The sequence below is a fragment of the Paraphaeosphaeria sporulosa genome (genome assembly GCF_001642045.1).
Source record: "Paraphaeosphaeria sporulosa strain AP3s5-JAC2a unplaced genomic scaffold CC84scaffold_5, whole genome shotgun sequence".
In the NCBI taxonomy this organism is placed as follows: domain Eukaryota; kingdom Fungi; phylum Ascomycota; class Dothideomycetes; order Pleosporales; family Didymosphaeriaceae; genus Paraphaeosphaeria; species Paraphaeosphaeria sporulosa.
In genome coordinates, this window is record NW_017253364.1 from 2092830 (window position 1) to 2106360 (window position 13531).

General features: G+C 54.9%; 6 protein-coding genes across 6 annotated transcripts; 4 read left to right on the top strand and 2 right to left on the bottom strand.

Annotated features, from left to right (window-relative positions):
- Positions 1-30: 30 nt before the first annotated feature.
- Positions 31-894, top strand: CC84DRAFT_1176193 (uncharacterized protein; the record flags this gene model as incomplete). Its single annotated transcript, XM_018180205.1, has 4 exons — positions 31-249; positions 312-381; positions 538-777; positions 818-894. The coding sequence occupies 4 exons, from the start codon at positions 31-33 to the stop codon at positions 892-894; spliced, it is 606 nt and encodes a 201-aa protein (XP_018036505.1).
- Positions 895-1099: 205 nt separating this feature from the next.
- Positions 1100-1840, top strand: CC84DRAFT_751038 (uncharacterized protein). The gene is made up of 3 exons (XM_018187297.1): positions 1100-1358; positions 1537-1600; positions 1734-1840. The coding sequence occupies exons 1-3, from the start codon at positions 1231-1233 to the stop codon at positions 1803-1805; spliced, it is 264 nt and encodes an 87-aa protein (XP_018036506.1). The 5' UTR covers positions 1100-1230; the 3' UTR covers positions 1806-1840.
- Positions 1841-2083: 243 nt separating this feature from the next.
- CC84DRAFT_1205728 (uncharacterized protein) lies at positions 2084-5403 on the bottom strand (the record flags this gene model as incomplete). The annotated part of the gene is made up of 9 exons (XM_018181995.1): positions 2084-2249; positions 2367-2481; positions 2853-2927; positions 3086-3612; positions 3651-4374; positions 4548-4699; positions 4844-4892; positions 4974-5245; positions 5284-5403. The coding sequence occupies 9 exons, from the start codon at positions 5401-5403 to the stop codon at positions 2139-2141; spliced, it is 2145 nt and encodes a 714-aa protein (XP_018036507.1). The 3' UTR covers positions 2084-2138.
- Positions 5404-6169: 766 nt separating this feature from the next.
- Positions 6170-9096, bottom strand: CC84DRAFT_1146018 (DNA replication licensing factor MCM3). Its single transcript, XM_018176537.1, has 3 exons — positions 8875-9096; positions 8807-8825; positions 6170-8760 (listed from the first exon to the last, which is right to left on the bottom strand). The coding sequence occupies exons 1-3, from the start codon at positions 8945-8947 to the stop codon at positions 6258-6260; spliced, it is 2595 nt and encodes an 864-aa protein (XP_018036508.1). The 5' UTR covers positions 8948-9096; the 3' UTR covers positions 6170-6257.
- A 67-nt stretch (positions 9097-9163) lies between these two features.
- CC84DRAFT_1119835 (NAD(P)-binding protein) lies at positions 9164-10648 on the top strand. Its single transcript, XM_018175561.1, has 2 exons — positions 9164-10076; positions 10130-10648. The coding sequence occupies exons 1-2, from the start codon at positions 9653-9655 to the stop codon at positions 10549-10551; spliced, it is 846 nt and encodes a 281-aa protein (XP_018036509.1). The 5' UTR covers positions 9164-9652; the 3' UTR covers positions 10552-10648.
- A 740-nt stretch (positions 10649-11388) lies between these two features.
- On the top strand, positions 11389-12266 carry CC84DRAFT_1146023 (Cloroperoxidase; the record flags this gene model as incomplete). The annotated part of the gene is made up of 3 exons (XM_018176538.1): positions 11389-11528; positions 11586-11801; positions 11863-12266. The coding sequence occupies exons 1-3, from the start codon at positions 11417-11419 to the stop codon at positions 12264-12266; spliced, it is 732 nt and encodes a 243-aa protein (XP_018036510.1). The 5' UTR covers positions 11389-11416.
- Positions 12267-13531: the final 1265 nt, after the last annotated feature.

Sequence of the window (13531 nt, forward strand, 5' to 3'; positions counted from 1 at the left end):
GTGTCAAGCACACCAACCCAGACTTGAGCTATGGGTCCCCTCGTGGCTTTTGTCCAGGCACAGCGCGCAAGACGCTCTCCCACAGACGCAACGCTCATAACGCTTGCTAGTCAGCACGACGAAGCACAAGCACCGAAGCGCCCAAGTATCTGTGGCGTCCAGCGTTCGGCTGAAGCTGAGGAAAAGCCTGGCCAGGCCGATCATGCCTCGATCTGTGCACTGCTGGACAGCATCATCGTTGGTGTGGAGGTGCGCCTGAGCTGCCATCACCTCGCCGTTTTGTGAAGTGATTGGCGCTCGATATCGGGCAGCTCGTCTGGACGGAATGGAGTCGATCGTCGATCGTGGCTGTAGAACATGAAGAACCTGCAAGCGCGAGGTGTGAGCGGTGATGCGTCACACGTCGCCGACCTGAATATGATCGTGTAGTAATCACGGCGTGGGCCGGTCACTCTAGAGCGCTCTGGGTTGCGTCTGCTCTGGCATGGGATCGCGAGCAGTGAGCTTTCTCGATGAGGGAACTTGGAAAGCCTACAGTGCCGGTGCAGTGCCGGATGCGGGAAAGACTACCGCGATATCGCCTTGGAGGGTGGTTCGATGGCTTCGTTGGCCTGGGCGGAGAAGGCGGCGTTGAGCTGGGCCAGAACGCCTTCTCCAGCGCCACAAAGGTTTCAACACTATGTCAACAGCTACCTCTCGTGCGCAGATGGTGCCTCAGCAGGGATCTATTACAGTATGCACCAAAAAGATTGAACCTGGGTCCTTTGGGGGATCAAGGTAATATCGTACGATAATACAATGACTACAACCCTGGCAGTTTCCGAGTCGCGGTTGCTGCCTTCGGCTTATCGAGGCCCTCGGTTTTACAATTGTCAGGCTTTCCTGGTCACATAGCACCATGGCCTATACTCCGGGGCCTGTCGCAGACGTCCGAAAGCAGAGCACGGCTTCAAATCTACCAAAGATAGCAACGTAGGTATCGGCTTCAGTCACCTCGGCCTGCAGCGTCGTTGCGGTGCGGCTCCTGCCTTCGGTCTCTGAAGAAACTCGTTCTTCGAATCTGCAAGCAGTCTAGTCACAAAGCACCGTGGCCTGTGCTCTGTCGCCTGTTGGAAATGTCCGGAAGAGACCATGGATTCAAAATCTATCGACTCGCAGTCTATCAATTGCTGACTCTTTTCGCGCTTTCGGAGATGGTGGGTGGGGAAGGGGCGGGACTAGGGAGAGGGTATGGGTGGCGGGCCGTCAATACAGTCTATACTCTACGCTTTCAGATCAGACATATGCATGTTGTTGATGGTGAAGATAGGGATGGTGGGTGGGCAAGGCGGCGGGCCCCTGTTTGCAATCTATAACAGGTACGCTCTTCCAATTTGCAGGCCTTCCTCTGGTGGGGTCTGAGGCCTGTCGCAGATACACGGATGGGACTATGGCTTCACATCTACCGTCTGATGCTTACAATCTATATCAGGTACACCAGGGCACCCACAGGCGCATCCTGTCGTCTTTGTTGACACTGGGATCCTGACTTGTCAGGTACATCGCGGGAGTATTTCCACGAATTGGACATGTCCCTCGCACGCGAATACGGCCTTTGAATGTATGCGGCATATGCTTACTCCTGAACATGGCGCTCACGTTGCCGCAAGCCATGGGCACCTGTTCCTGAGTGTCCAAGCGTCCACTGTGTCGTATCGGAACATGGGATCGATGTCTATAGCCGACGAAAATAGATCAGTGATGGCGAAATGACGGCCCCCATCCTACTGGCAGGACTTCAGGCGAGTACGAATGACTTGACTTGACTCTATGACCTAGGCAATCCGGGTACAGAACAGTCTCTAACCCAATGCACAGGTCCAACAAACCTCTGCTCAATCACAGCAGGTACGCAAATTGTTCATTATCGCAGTGCATAGGATTTGCGACCTCCGTTCCCAAAGCGTCCAACGCACACGTTGTGTGCCTTCACCGCAAGACCGGGTCGCACGTTGCGGTGCTACAAACCGAGGAGACCTTCCTTTTTCGCTCCCTTTCCAAGACGGCGGTAGATTGGGGACAATATAGCTGGTGATGTTGGGATAAGAAGTAGGGATCACAGGAGGCCTGCGAAGTTGCTCGCCTCCTACCGTCATTCTCTACTGGGGGACTCTCACACTGTCGCGGGTGTGACCACCGCTTCTGTCCGGGTTAAACACCGATCTCCGTGTGCACATGCCGGGCGCGTGCATAGTGACCGGACTACTTAGCTATTGCTACACACAGATACGAGCACACGTCGAAGATCGACGGAGCCGTTGGCAATTACGATGGGTGCAAGCCCAGCGTCAGCCGCCGCGTGGGCAGGCATGCATACAAGCACGTACTGTGTCTCGACGTAGCGAGGTGTCTCGTAATCCGACTCCGACTCCGCACTGTCGGGTCCCAGGTATGGCAGGGGCACAGATTACCACGAGGCGAAAACGGAGGGGGCACAAACATCTGGATGCGGCAAGCGCAAATGGATGGCTGAGGGAGAGAAGCGCAACACAAACATCTGTATGCAGCAAGCGCAAATGAAAGGCTTGCAGAGTCGGGCGCCATGTGGAAAGGGAGTTGTCCTTGCAGGACAGACGTCGATGAAACGCATCGAACATGCAGGCAGAGCCAGAAGAAGTCACAGTTCTCGCGACCCTGCATGCAAATTCATCTATCGGACGACCTCCAATGGACGTCCCTCAAGCCTCAGATCGTCCCTGCTGCACTCGCCTCCCCTGCTCGCTGTCCCCTTACTTGCTGTCTGCTCACCGTTCCCAAGCATCCAGCCTGCAGCTCAATCTCTCAGCTTCATGCGTAACCACCGCACCGCGTACCGACGACCAGCCTCCCGTTGCTGTCTCGCGAGCGTTCTCGCGTACCAGACACCAACCAGGATGGGCGTGATACAGCTAAATATAGCGAGTCCCTTCCCTGCCCTGCAGCCTACACCTTTGGCGCTGGCGAACACGACTCTACGCACGCAACGTGCCTGGCGACTGTGCCGCACTTCCCAACGCAGTCCATCTATCCCTTCCCTGGTCCCGGCCTCGTTGTCTTCCTTCAGCACCGTGGCAACTGCGCCGCAAGGCCCGGCGCGCCCGCCGAGCGTGGGGTGCGCTGCTGCGCTGCGGCTGCAATGCGGCACGGCACTCGTGCAACCACGCCCGCGGGCCCCTCATCACCGAGGCCCGCGACGCACCGGGGCGCGTGTCTGGCAGAGGTAGGGGTGCAAACGATAGGATCGATGGAGGACTGCAATCTGTGTGTCATGGAATGGCTGGTCGCGCCCCGGGTTGCGGTGCGACGCGCTGGGCGCACGGGAGCTGAGGAAGCTCGGCGCCGACACGCGATTGGGCGGGGACGCAGGGCTTCCAACGGGCATCGTGATGCGTGCGCGAGGGAGCGCTTGCGCTTGCGGTGGAACGGGCGGGCGCCGACTCGGGGACGGAGAGGCTCGTTTGTGCTCACGGGATCCTGACGCCGAGACGAGACGAGACGGAGCCCTGCATTGTTGGCCCGGACAGGACGTCTGTATGCTGGGATGCGATGGGGTGCGCTGAGGGAATGGCAGCGAGGCCCGCCCAAGCGAACAGTCTGCCACACGCCGCACACAACAGCCCACATCACCCCACAATGGCCTGTCGAGTCGACGCCGACGCTGCCGCTGCTCCCTCAGCCAGCCGAGCTGTCACCTCCAGGGCTGCGTCGTCGTCGCAGTCGGCGAGCCCGCACTGCATCGTCGTCGAACGCGCGGTGCACGCACGCTCGCTTCGCCCTGTCGGCGCTTCTCGTTTCGCCGCGGCCGAGCCAACTCCCGACGACCGTCGGGCGAGGATCGTTGCTGCGTTGGGGAGCGGCGGCGGGTGTGCGGCCTGTCGGGCATTGGGAACGAGAGGGAGACACGGCGAGGAAGGGAAAGAGGTTCGCCTGCTAGCGAATGTCCCGATGGGGACTGCGCTGCTTGCTGGCGTGCTTGCTTGCTCGAGTGCCCGAGCATGCGCGGGATAGGGATGCTGGTGGTGTCGGTGCTGTTTCTGTTTGTGTGGATGGGTCGGGCTGCGTAGGCGTGAAGTGATGTTCAGGGTGGTCGTGTCTGTGGAGAGCTGGACGGGACTACTCGCAAAGGGGACGTCTGGATGGTATGCTGTGTGATTGGACTTGAGAAGAGATTGCGGTGCTGGTAGTCTGGGCATTAGATTTGGACTGACGTGTACGATAGCGACTGCATGCGGTGGGTACATGGTGCTCGACGGTTGTGGAGTGTTTCCGACATAGGGGAGAATGTCGAGCACCGCTGTTATGTGAGACGTTGAGTGCACGGCTGGTGGAGGCGCTGTTGGCCGCAACAACAGCCAGCTGTGGTGGTGTTGTCAAGCGATTGATGGCAATGGCTGGTAGCCTGCCTGTCGGACAACGAGAGGACTGTCACTTTCGCGGGTAGATGCGTAGCAGACTCCACAGCCTGATGCGGCATGCCTCTGGTTCTGTACAGCCTAGTTTTCTGAACGTTGCGGAGTACATTCTCCTACCACCGCTTCTCTCTCACTGAGCTCAATACTTCTGTATAGCGAAGATACTCTTTTGGAGCCTCCCACTCACCATAACTCATCGCATCCAACTCTCCTGCCTTCTCTTCCTCACGCCCACTCCACCAATTCATTTGCCTCCCTCTTCTCTTTTCCTCCACAATCTCATGCAGACAGTGACAAGTTGATCGATGCAGTCATGGTCTCTGGGGATGGAGATGGTCCCTAGGTATTCCGAATCATTGCTAATGCAAGTTAGTACAGAGTTCCTGAGCCATGTTAGGGTAATTGCGACATACCTCCCTTCCTTGGAAGAGTGACCTTGAGCTTGGTGGCATCCTCGATGCCCTAGATGACCAGGTCAATCGGTGTCATCATGCCTTGACCCAGGGCTGTGTACCCGATCTGGAGGCCCACCCAAGCACCGACCTGGGCATGACGAGTTTCGACGCGGTCGGAAATGCAGATAGGCCCCGAGTCTTCCTTCTTGCGAGAGAAGAACCGCTGATTCGGGTGGCGCGATCCAGCGGACCACACCTCTCCACATCTCTCGTTCGTGTCCTTGTATCTCTCGCAACGACGTTTTGCGCTTTCGGAATTGTCTCCACTTTTGCGACGTGCTGACCGGCATTCTTGATGCGCTGGGCGACGTTCTCGACGAACGTGTTGACGGGTAAGGGGGTGGTGTGCGCCAACCCCGCCTGATCGCAGTACACCTTAGATCCTGCTCTTGCAATACCTCGTCGTATGAGTTTGACAAGACGCGGCGTTCCTTTCGCGAGTACTTGAGGAGCGGAAAATTTGGTCCGTCTTCGAGTGGCAGGACGTTACCGGCCCAAGGGTTGCCTGGATAAGCCATTCTTGCCCTGCAAGGTGGCAAGGCGGCAAGGCCGTGGGCTGCAACTGGGAGTCAGATTCGAAGAAAGTTAGGTAAGCTCGTCTTGTGCAAAAGGCAGCTAGAGTAAAGAGTGAGTGGAAATGGCTTTGTCGTGCAAGAGGCAGGTATAGAAGCGGTCGTCGCAATCTGAACGCTTGCGTTTGCGACACCATTCATTATTCTGTCCGTTTGCTGGTGAGGATCGTAGAAGCTTGTGACAAAGCTTTTTCCAGGTCCGTTTGCTGGTGATAGCCGTGGAAGCGTCACGACCATACTCACTAGTGAGAGATGAACCACCGTAGTACATCCAACCACACCCGCGCCTTACCAAACTATGTTTCCTCTAATCATATTAGTTGCATACATTTGTGGCCTTGATACTATCTTAAGAGCTTAAGAGCTTAATTCTAGTGACGCATTATTTACATCGTTGACAAGAAAAACACAATCTCCATGTTCGTCTGCATGCTCGGAACTTGCGAAAAATGTTTCGACTCTACCAGCACAAAAGGGTGACGTCGAAAAAGGCTGTAGTGAAGCTATAGCTGGCCATTCACTGCACCATGTCACTTTTCCCACATTGGTTAGTATGCCTGGAAATGCCGGGCGTTCATCGCTGCCGTTGGGCATTGAGATTATACATGTCACGGGCAGTACATGGGACACCCCATAGCATTGTAGCCTCGAAATTATGAGTAATGTTTCATTGCATTGCGGACCATACCAAGCAATACGAGGTATCTATATTCCCACTCCAAACGCCAAACATGTCTGTCCTATCCTTCGCCCTCGTACCATCATCTCTCGTCACTCCTTCCACCAACACCGAGCCCAACCTAGATCTTATACACAATATCATCTGAAAACATAATCTTATTCCTCTCGCTCAGCTCCTCAAGCGCCTTCCTCGCCTCCGCCTCCCCAAACGGCTGGCGTCCGCTGCCACCGCCGAGCCGGGCGTTCACAGCTGCAACAAGAGGCTCGACGTCCGCGGCGTCGTTGGCGAACAGCGGACCGTCGATGAGCTGGCCGAGCACGTTCTGGAATACCTGTACACGCGCCGGCGTAATGCCCTGCGAGTCTTGCGATTCAGTCTGCGTAGCGGGCAGCTGAGAGGCTGGATGGGATGACGCGGCGCTGAACTGGGAGGAGCCGGCGGCGGCGCGGCCGCTGCGCTGGGTCGTTCGCTGGGTCTTGGGCGTGACGCTGTAGAGATCCTCCTCGTCGTCGTCCTCTTCGCCGTCGTCAGCGGCCGGCGTCTGTGTGGTGCCTGTACGCGTGCTCCTTGTGCTGGGACCGCCCGTTCTCCGGGTAGCAGTCTCCGCCTCGTCGCCATCCTCTTCATCGTCATCAGACGAGTCATCGTCCGTGGACATGGCATCTAGGTCGCGTGTGACACGGCGGCGCTTTTTCCGGTCGTCCTCAACTATTTCTTTGAACAGCGCGAATCGCAGGATTTGCTCAGCGATAGTGGCATCCTTCTGCTCTACCCGCTTTGACAGACGGGCTTTGGCGTGCGCAGTAGAGAGACGGATAAGCGTCTCAAGCGTACGGGCAGTGATCGGTGAAGTGCGGCGTTGACTGGAGTCGAGCTCGTCGTTTCTAAGAGCCGAATATACTGCTACAATGTGGTCTGCGGCGCCCTTGGTAAGGACCGGCTTCTCGCGTTTAGCATAGGCGATGTATTTCTTGATGAAGGGTATGGAGAGGACTTCAGTCCTTCGCTGTGCGCCGCGGCCGACAGTAATGGTAACGCCAGAATGCAACATGGGGTTAAATTTCTCATACACTTCAGTGTTCCTGTTCGATTCGGTATCGATCTCCAGACCCACACCCAGTAGTTGACCGCCGTCCTCGCGAACGGGGAGTCCTTCTTCGGCACCTGGCTTCCGGTAGCGGTGCATGCGAAGTACATGTTCAGACACCTGGCGATCGCGCGCGTCTTCGATATCATCGGTAACAACGAAGAGCAAATCGAAACGGGAAAGGAGGGAGTCGGGTAGAGCGATGTTCCGGTGCGGATCCTTGTGGATGTCATACTGACCGAAGATGGGGTTGGCTGCTGCAATGACACTGCATCGGGCGTTGAGAGAAGTGTGAATACCGGCCTTGGCAATTGTAACTGTCTGTTGCTCCATAACCTCGTGAATGGCAACACGGTCGACGTCTGACATCTTGTCGAACTCATCGATGCAAACGACGCCACGATCAGCGAGAACCATGGCACCAGCTTCCAGACGTCGCTCGCCGGTCTCCTTGTCCGAAGTCACCGCAGCCGTTAGACCAACACCCGAGGAACCCCGACCAGTAGTGGCGATAGCTAGAGGGGCAGTGTTGAGCACGAAGCGGAGTAATTGCGATTTTGCCGTGGATGGATCACCGACCATGAGGATATTGATGTCTCCTCTCAAGTGGGTGCCATTCTCCAAGTTCTTCTCCTGACCACCCAAAAGCATGAGCAGGATTGCCTTCTTGATGTAGTCGTGACCATAGATGGAGGGAGCCAGCGATTGAGACAAGAGCTCGAACACTCTCTTGTTCTTTGCGATTTTGTTGATGTTTCGGATGTCCATGGCAGTGGGAATAACTTGTGCGATACCCCCTCCCGCTTTGGAAGACAGCAGAATGACGTTATTTGCAAGAATCAGAGTGCGGAACGTCGAGCTGCCGGAGGAAGCGTTGCGGTTGCCCAGGGAGCGATAGACACCTACGAGCTGTATTCTGTCTCCTGGCTTCACGCGGTCCACAAGGTCGTCATCCAACACCACGTCCACGGATCGAGGAAGCTGACCGGCAGGGGCTCGTTCGGGCATTTCTTGGATCGAGATTGTCTGGTGATCTCTGTACACACAGTATCCGTACTCTGTGATGAGCGGATTGCCGTCTTCATCCTCTGTAGGGTATACGCTTGAGCTTGCGGCTCCCATGGTCATGGTCTGATCGACATATGGTCGGTAGTGGAACTTTTGCTTGACTTCGTTGTAGTGCACACTCTTGACGACCTTTGGTCGCACCAGGGAGGTTTTTGTTACAATGCCTTCCAGGGACACCATGTGGTTGAGCTGCTGCGAGCCGAGCGTCCGCGGGTTGCAGGAAAACTCGCCAAAGCTTCCAATATATGCGCAGTAGTATTTCGCGTCGTCGGATCTTTCGTGCTTGGGTCGGTCTGGGAATGTCTCGACCACTTTCTTAAGAGCCTCATCGAAGGCCTCCACGAAGGCGAAGGGCTCGTTGAGAAGGCCATTGGCCAGTTCTCGGTTATGCGACCGGATCTCATCGATACTGACTATCAGTCTCCGCTGGCCTCGGTTGAGCATGTTGAGGATCTCGGCGCGGTAGCTGGGCCCGTCAGTATGCATTTGTTACAGGCTTCGCGATTATTTACCTTCGCGCGCTATCGTCCTCTGTACGATTGTCAGTTGCAATCTCGGCGTATTTGAATATCTGACCTACGCGCGGGGTCCAGGAACTCTTCGGCGAGTCTCCTGCGTCTGTCCTTGTCCTCATCTCTAAGGGGTGCCGCCATGGTGAAAAATTGCGGGGTAGGAACACTGCTGCGCGAGAAATTCCACGGGCAAGCCCAGCAAGGAAGTCAAGAAGCCTCTTTGAATCGTGTGTGGGTATCGTGGGGCGTATTGCTGCGACAGCAATGGCAGATGCGTTGCGAGGGGCAGAAATCGAGGCTGGCGATTGAGAGGAAAGCACGTCGCGCCAAGAACACGCGACGCGTTTCCATTTGAGCCCTTCTCAGCCTAGCGTGCCTGGCCCAGCAACCCCACAACTTCCGTCTTATCTCATCCTCTTGCAACCTCCAACCTCTTATGTCCTATCGCCATGCCAGTCGGACGCTAAATCCAAGCATACACACGTGAGAAGGCATGGTGGGGCTCACAACGGCAAGTCCCTCTTTGCACAGCGTGCCACTTCTGCGGCTTCAAAAAGTCTAGACCGCACAATAACTTGCGTCCGATGAAGTTCGGATACCGTTTGCAACTTCGTGGGAACTAGAGCCAAGTCCATGCTTAATGATTCGTCGTTTCGGGTGCGGTTATTGACGTAACCATCAACAATACTCCGCACCAATGTCAATCGGAAATAGTGCGGATTTTGGCCTTATATCACCGTGAACGACAGCATAAAGGCTAGAAACATTACCGTTGAATCGGTTACTCACCCTGACCTCCTACACTGCGTACACTTGCTGTCTTCCTATGTCAATCATCAACCCACAATGTCACCCCGCGTCTTCCTCATTACCGGAACATCTACCGGCTTCGGTGCGGAGCTCGTCAAAGTCGTCCTCAGCAAGGGAGACCACGTAGTAGCCACCGCCCGCGACTCTTCAAAGCTCTCTTTCCCGGAGGCCAACTCATCCAACAGTATCCTCGTGGACTTGGATGTGACCAAAAAGGATTCAATTGACAAGGCCTTTGATGCAGCAGTCAAGAAGTTCAAGCGCGTCGATGTGGTGGTGAACAATGCCGGATACGGCCTGTCCGGTCCGTTTGAGACGCTTTCCGACGCCCAGATGAGAAAGCAGATGGACATCAATTTCTTTGGCTTGATCGACGTGACTCGCAAGGCTATCCAGACGATGCGGGATCTGAAGAGTGGTGGCGTTATCCAGCAAATTACGTCGATCGGTGGTCAAATAGGTCAGTGTGACTTTTCTCCATGATTCTTGCTCATTCAATCTGACATAAAATAGGCGTGCCCAGCTTTAGCATCTACTGCGCTTCGAAATGGGCCGTCGAAGGCTTCACCGAGACCGTTTCGAAAGAAGTCAAACCTGAGTGGGGCATCAAGTTCACTTGCATCGAGCCAGGAGGCTTCAGGACCGACTGGAGTGGACGATCCATGGAATTCGGTGAAAACAGGACTGATGAGTTGGACAAAGCATATGACCACATCGACCCAAAGAAGATCGCCTCCAATAGGCACATGAAGCAGGCGGGCGACCCACCAAAGGCCGCGAAAGTGTTCTACGACTTGGCGGTCATGGAGGACCCGCCGCTGAGATGTGTCGTCGGCACTGATGCGTACAAAGCCATCAGCAGCAAAATTGATACCTACTCCGAGAACGTTGAGAAGTTCGCGAAGTGGAGCAACAGCACCGACGTGGACGAGTGAATACGGGCTGTCGGCGTTGCTTGTCGGCTTTCGCTCCCGGGGAATCGAGTAGGATCGCCAAGTGTACGTATAATGAACACCACAATGACAAACACAGATTTGCAATGTTGTTGTGATGATTTCTTTCGCGAGTGAATACATAGTACACTCCAGGAGGAAACACAAGATCGTGCCAGCCAAATCCAGTTAGCCTCCGAATAAGCGTTGCGACCAATGATTGTCCATGCATTGTCACACACATCTAACGTTTGAAACAAAGGGTCGCCAATGTGCCGAAACCTGCCTTTCATTTGCGGAGCACCACCGAAAGGGAGGCTGAATCGAAAATCGAGCAAGATGATTGTCGAGGGATCCCTGTACCGGCTAGCTAACTACGGGTCGTGCCTTTCAACCCTGCCACTCCATCGCTACTCCAAAGCCATTCAAACCTCCTCTCTCCCTTCCAATTGGCCTCCCAGTGATTGCTCGAGAAGGGATGCTCGTCGCCTTACAGAAATCTAGAACGTCAGCGATGCTCGACCTAAAATCTATAATACTAGAAGAATCATGACAACATTGCATATGCGACGACGCAACTAGCATAAAATTTGTCGTCCCTAAACGGCGAAAAGCCCGCTTCTTCGCCGCGAACGACTATTCCGGCACCGGGATTGTTACTTAAACTTTTACGCGAGCTGTGATAGGGGTGCAGACTATATTGCAGTGTATTATTCGCGGCGTAGCGAAGATGTTTATAATGCGGTGAATAGGTCGAGCAGCTGAATTCTCTGCAGTTGCGACTTGTACTTGTCCAACCTATCCATTCGTTCAATTGTTCAATAATTCGCTGTCGAGCCCGTTGTTTCTCAAGTTTTCGATTGAAAAGATGAAGATTACACTCTGGACAGCGTGCTTGCTGTCGTCTGTCGCGGCGTACCCTTCGGTACAAGAGCGCCAGACAGAGGACCACTCGTGGAGAGCGCCCTCGGCGACTGACCGTATGTCCTTTTCTACACTGGTCAGGTTCAAGCAGATGTATTGACGAGACTATCCAGGCCGCGCTCCCTGCCCTATGCTCAACACGCTGGCCAACCATGGATACTTGCCCCGTAATGGCGCCGACATCTCCATGGACATCCTCGTCGCCGGCCTCAAAGCGGGCGTCAACCTCGGCGCAGACGCCACCAAGCTTGTCGGAGCCACAGCATTGAAGGGCTCCACCACCGGCAACGCGAGCACATTCCACCTGACTGACTTGAACAAGCACGGCTGTACGTACCCACTATACTCTTCCCTGCATGACTTCCGAAACCCATCCTAACGTGGTCTCAGTGATCGAGCACGACGGCTCCCTCTCCCGCGCCGACATCTTCTCCGGCGACAACCACTCCTTCAACGCCACCATCTGGGCCTCAACCGCCTCCCACTTCACCTCCCCCACCATCTCGCTCGCGACTGCCGCCAAAGCGCGCAAAGCACGACTCGCCGCTGCCCAAGCCGCGAACCCGCAGTTCAACATGAGCGATGGCGACAAACAGGCGAGTATGATCGAGACGGCACTGTATCTCAATGTCATGAGCAATGAGACGGGAGTTACGGCGGTGACGGCGTGGGTGCAGAAGCTGTTTACGCAGGAGAGGCTGCCCATTGAAGAGGGGTGGAAGAGGCCGAAGGGGGAGATTGGGGTGCCGACTATTTTGGGTTTGGTGGGGTTGATCGGGGTCGCGGGGATTTAGATACTTAAAGGGATAGTAGGCTTAGTATGGTAATAGTATGAGGATGTGCTGAGTCTGTTCGCAGGTGCTTGCTGTGATTTGTGGTTAGTAAGACGTGAAATCGGCATAACTTGATGTGCCGAGGAAAGTTCGGGCGGCGATATCATAGTGTGGTAAACATATACTTGGATGGTGACCTCGTCATGACCGATGGCGGCTACGCTACACGCTTTTTGAGATCTCTATCTTCTCGTTGTTGACGGAAGGTGCTCCCGAGCAGCCGGCAGGTGCGCACTAGTTATGGCGGCGCTTCACCGCGCGTGAACATTCCATTACTCTTACACTCTACTTCACACTTCACCAATGCTCAAAGTCAGCGATCATTCAGAGCAGACGGCTTGATACTGGGCCAGCCTCCGATGCCTTCGCACCGACGCACGCAACGGTTTTTAATGTTACTCATATGCCTACCATGCTTAGGCGTGCACGCCAGTAAACTGGCATCCGCAACACCGATGGTACTAGACCACAAAGCTGGAGACGTCTGACCTAAGTCTAAATCAGCACTTCGCACTCTTCAGGCAGTTTCGAACGTCTATGAACCTTTCGCAGCATAATTACAGGGATCGTTTGCAACAATGTTGACTGCAACACTCACTGTAACCAGGGAAACGAAGAATGAGTCACTGAGTGTCTTGTGGGTATTACCTGTATTATTGTACAACGCACGGGTTCTTGAGTGTAGTCCGCAGGGATAATCCCACCGTCCATTAGGGGAAGCGACTCTGAAACAAGCATACCCACGTTGAGAGCTGGTCTGACACTGATACTTCAGCTGAGCCTCTTCTCACCAAATTCGCAGACTCAAGGCATACGTAACTAACCAAATACTCGCCGCGATGTCACGAACAGTAGTGTTCTCGAAGAGACCGTATCTAGCTAATGCAACGCTACACTGCGACAGAGTCCAAAGATGAGGTCAGATCTATCTTATATGGATACTCAGCCCCAGAGAAGTACCGTCTTCTTTTTATGCAGGGCCGGACGTTAGGTCGAGAAGAACCATGGCCCACCGATAAACCCGCCCTTTTTTGCGGACGGCTAAGCCAGGCCACGCAGCAGGGGCACCCATCCAGATGGAAAGGCATTCCCCTACACGAGCCCCATATTTTGTTTAGCACACCGCACGCCTGACATGTCGTTCACACACCAGCCCAACCATTCATATACCCCCTTCGATCCCACGTCACTCCCCACACTTGAATGCACATCACACTACACCGCTA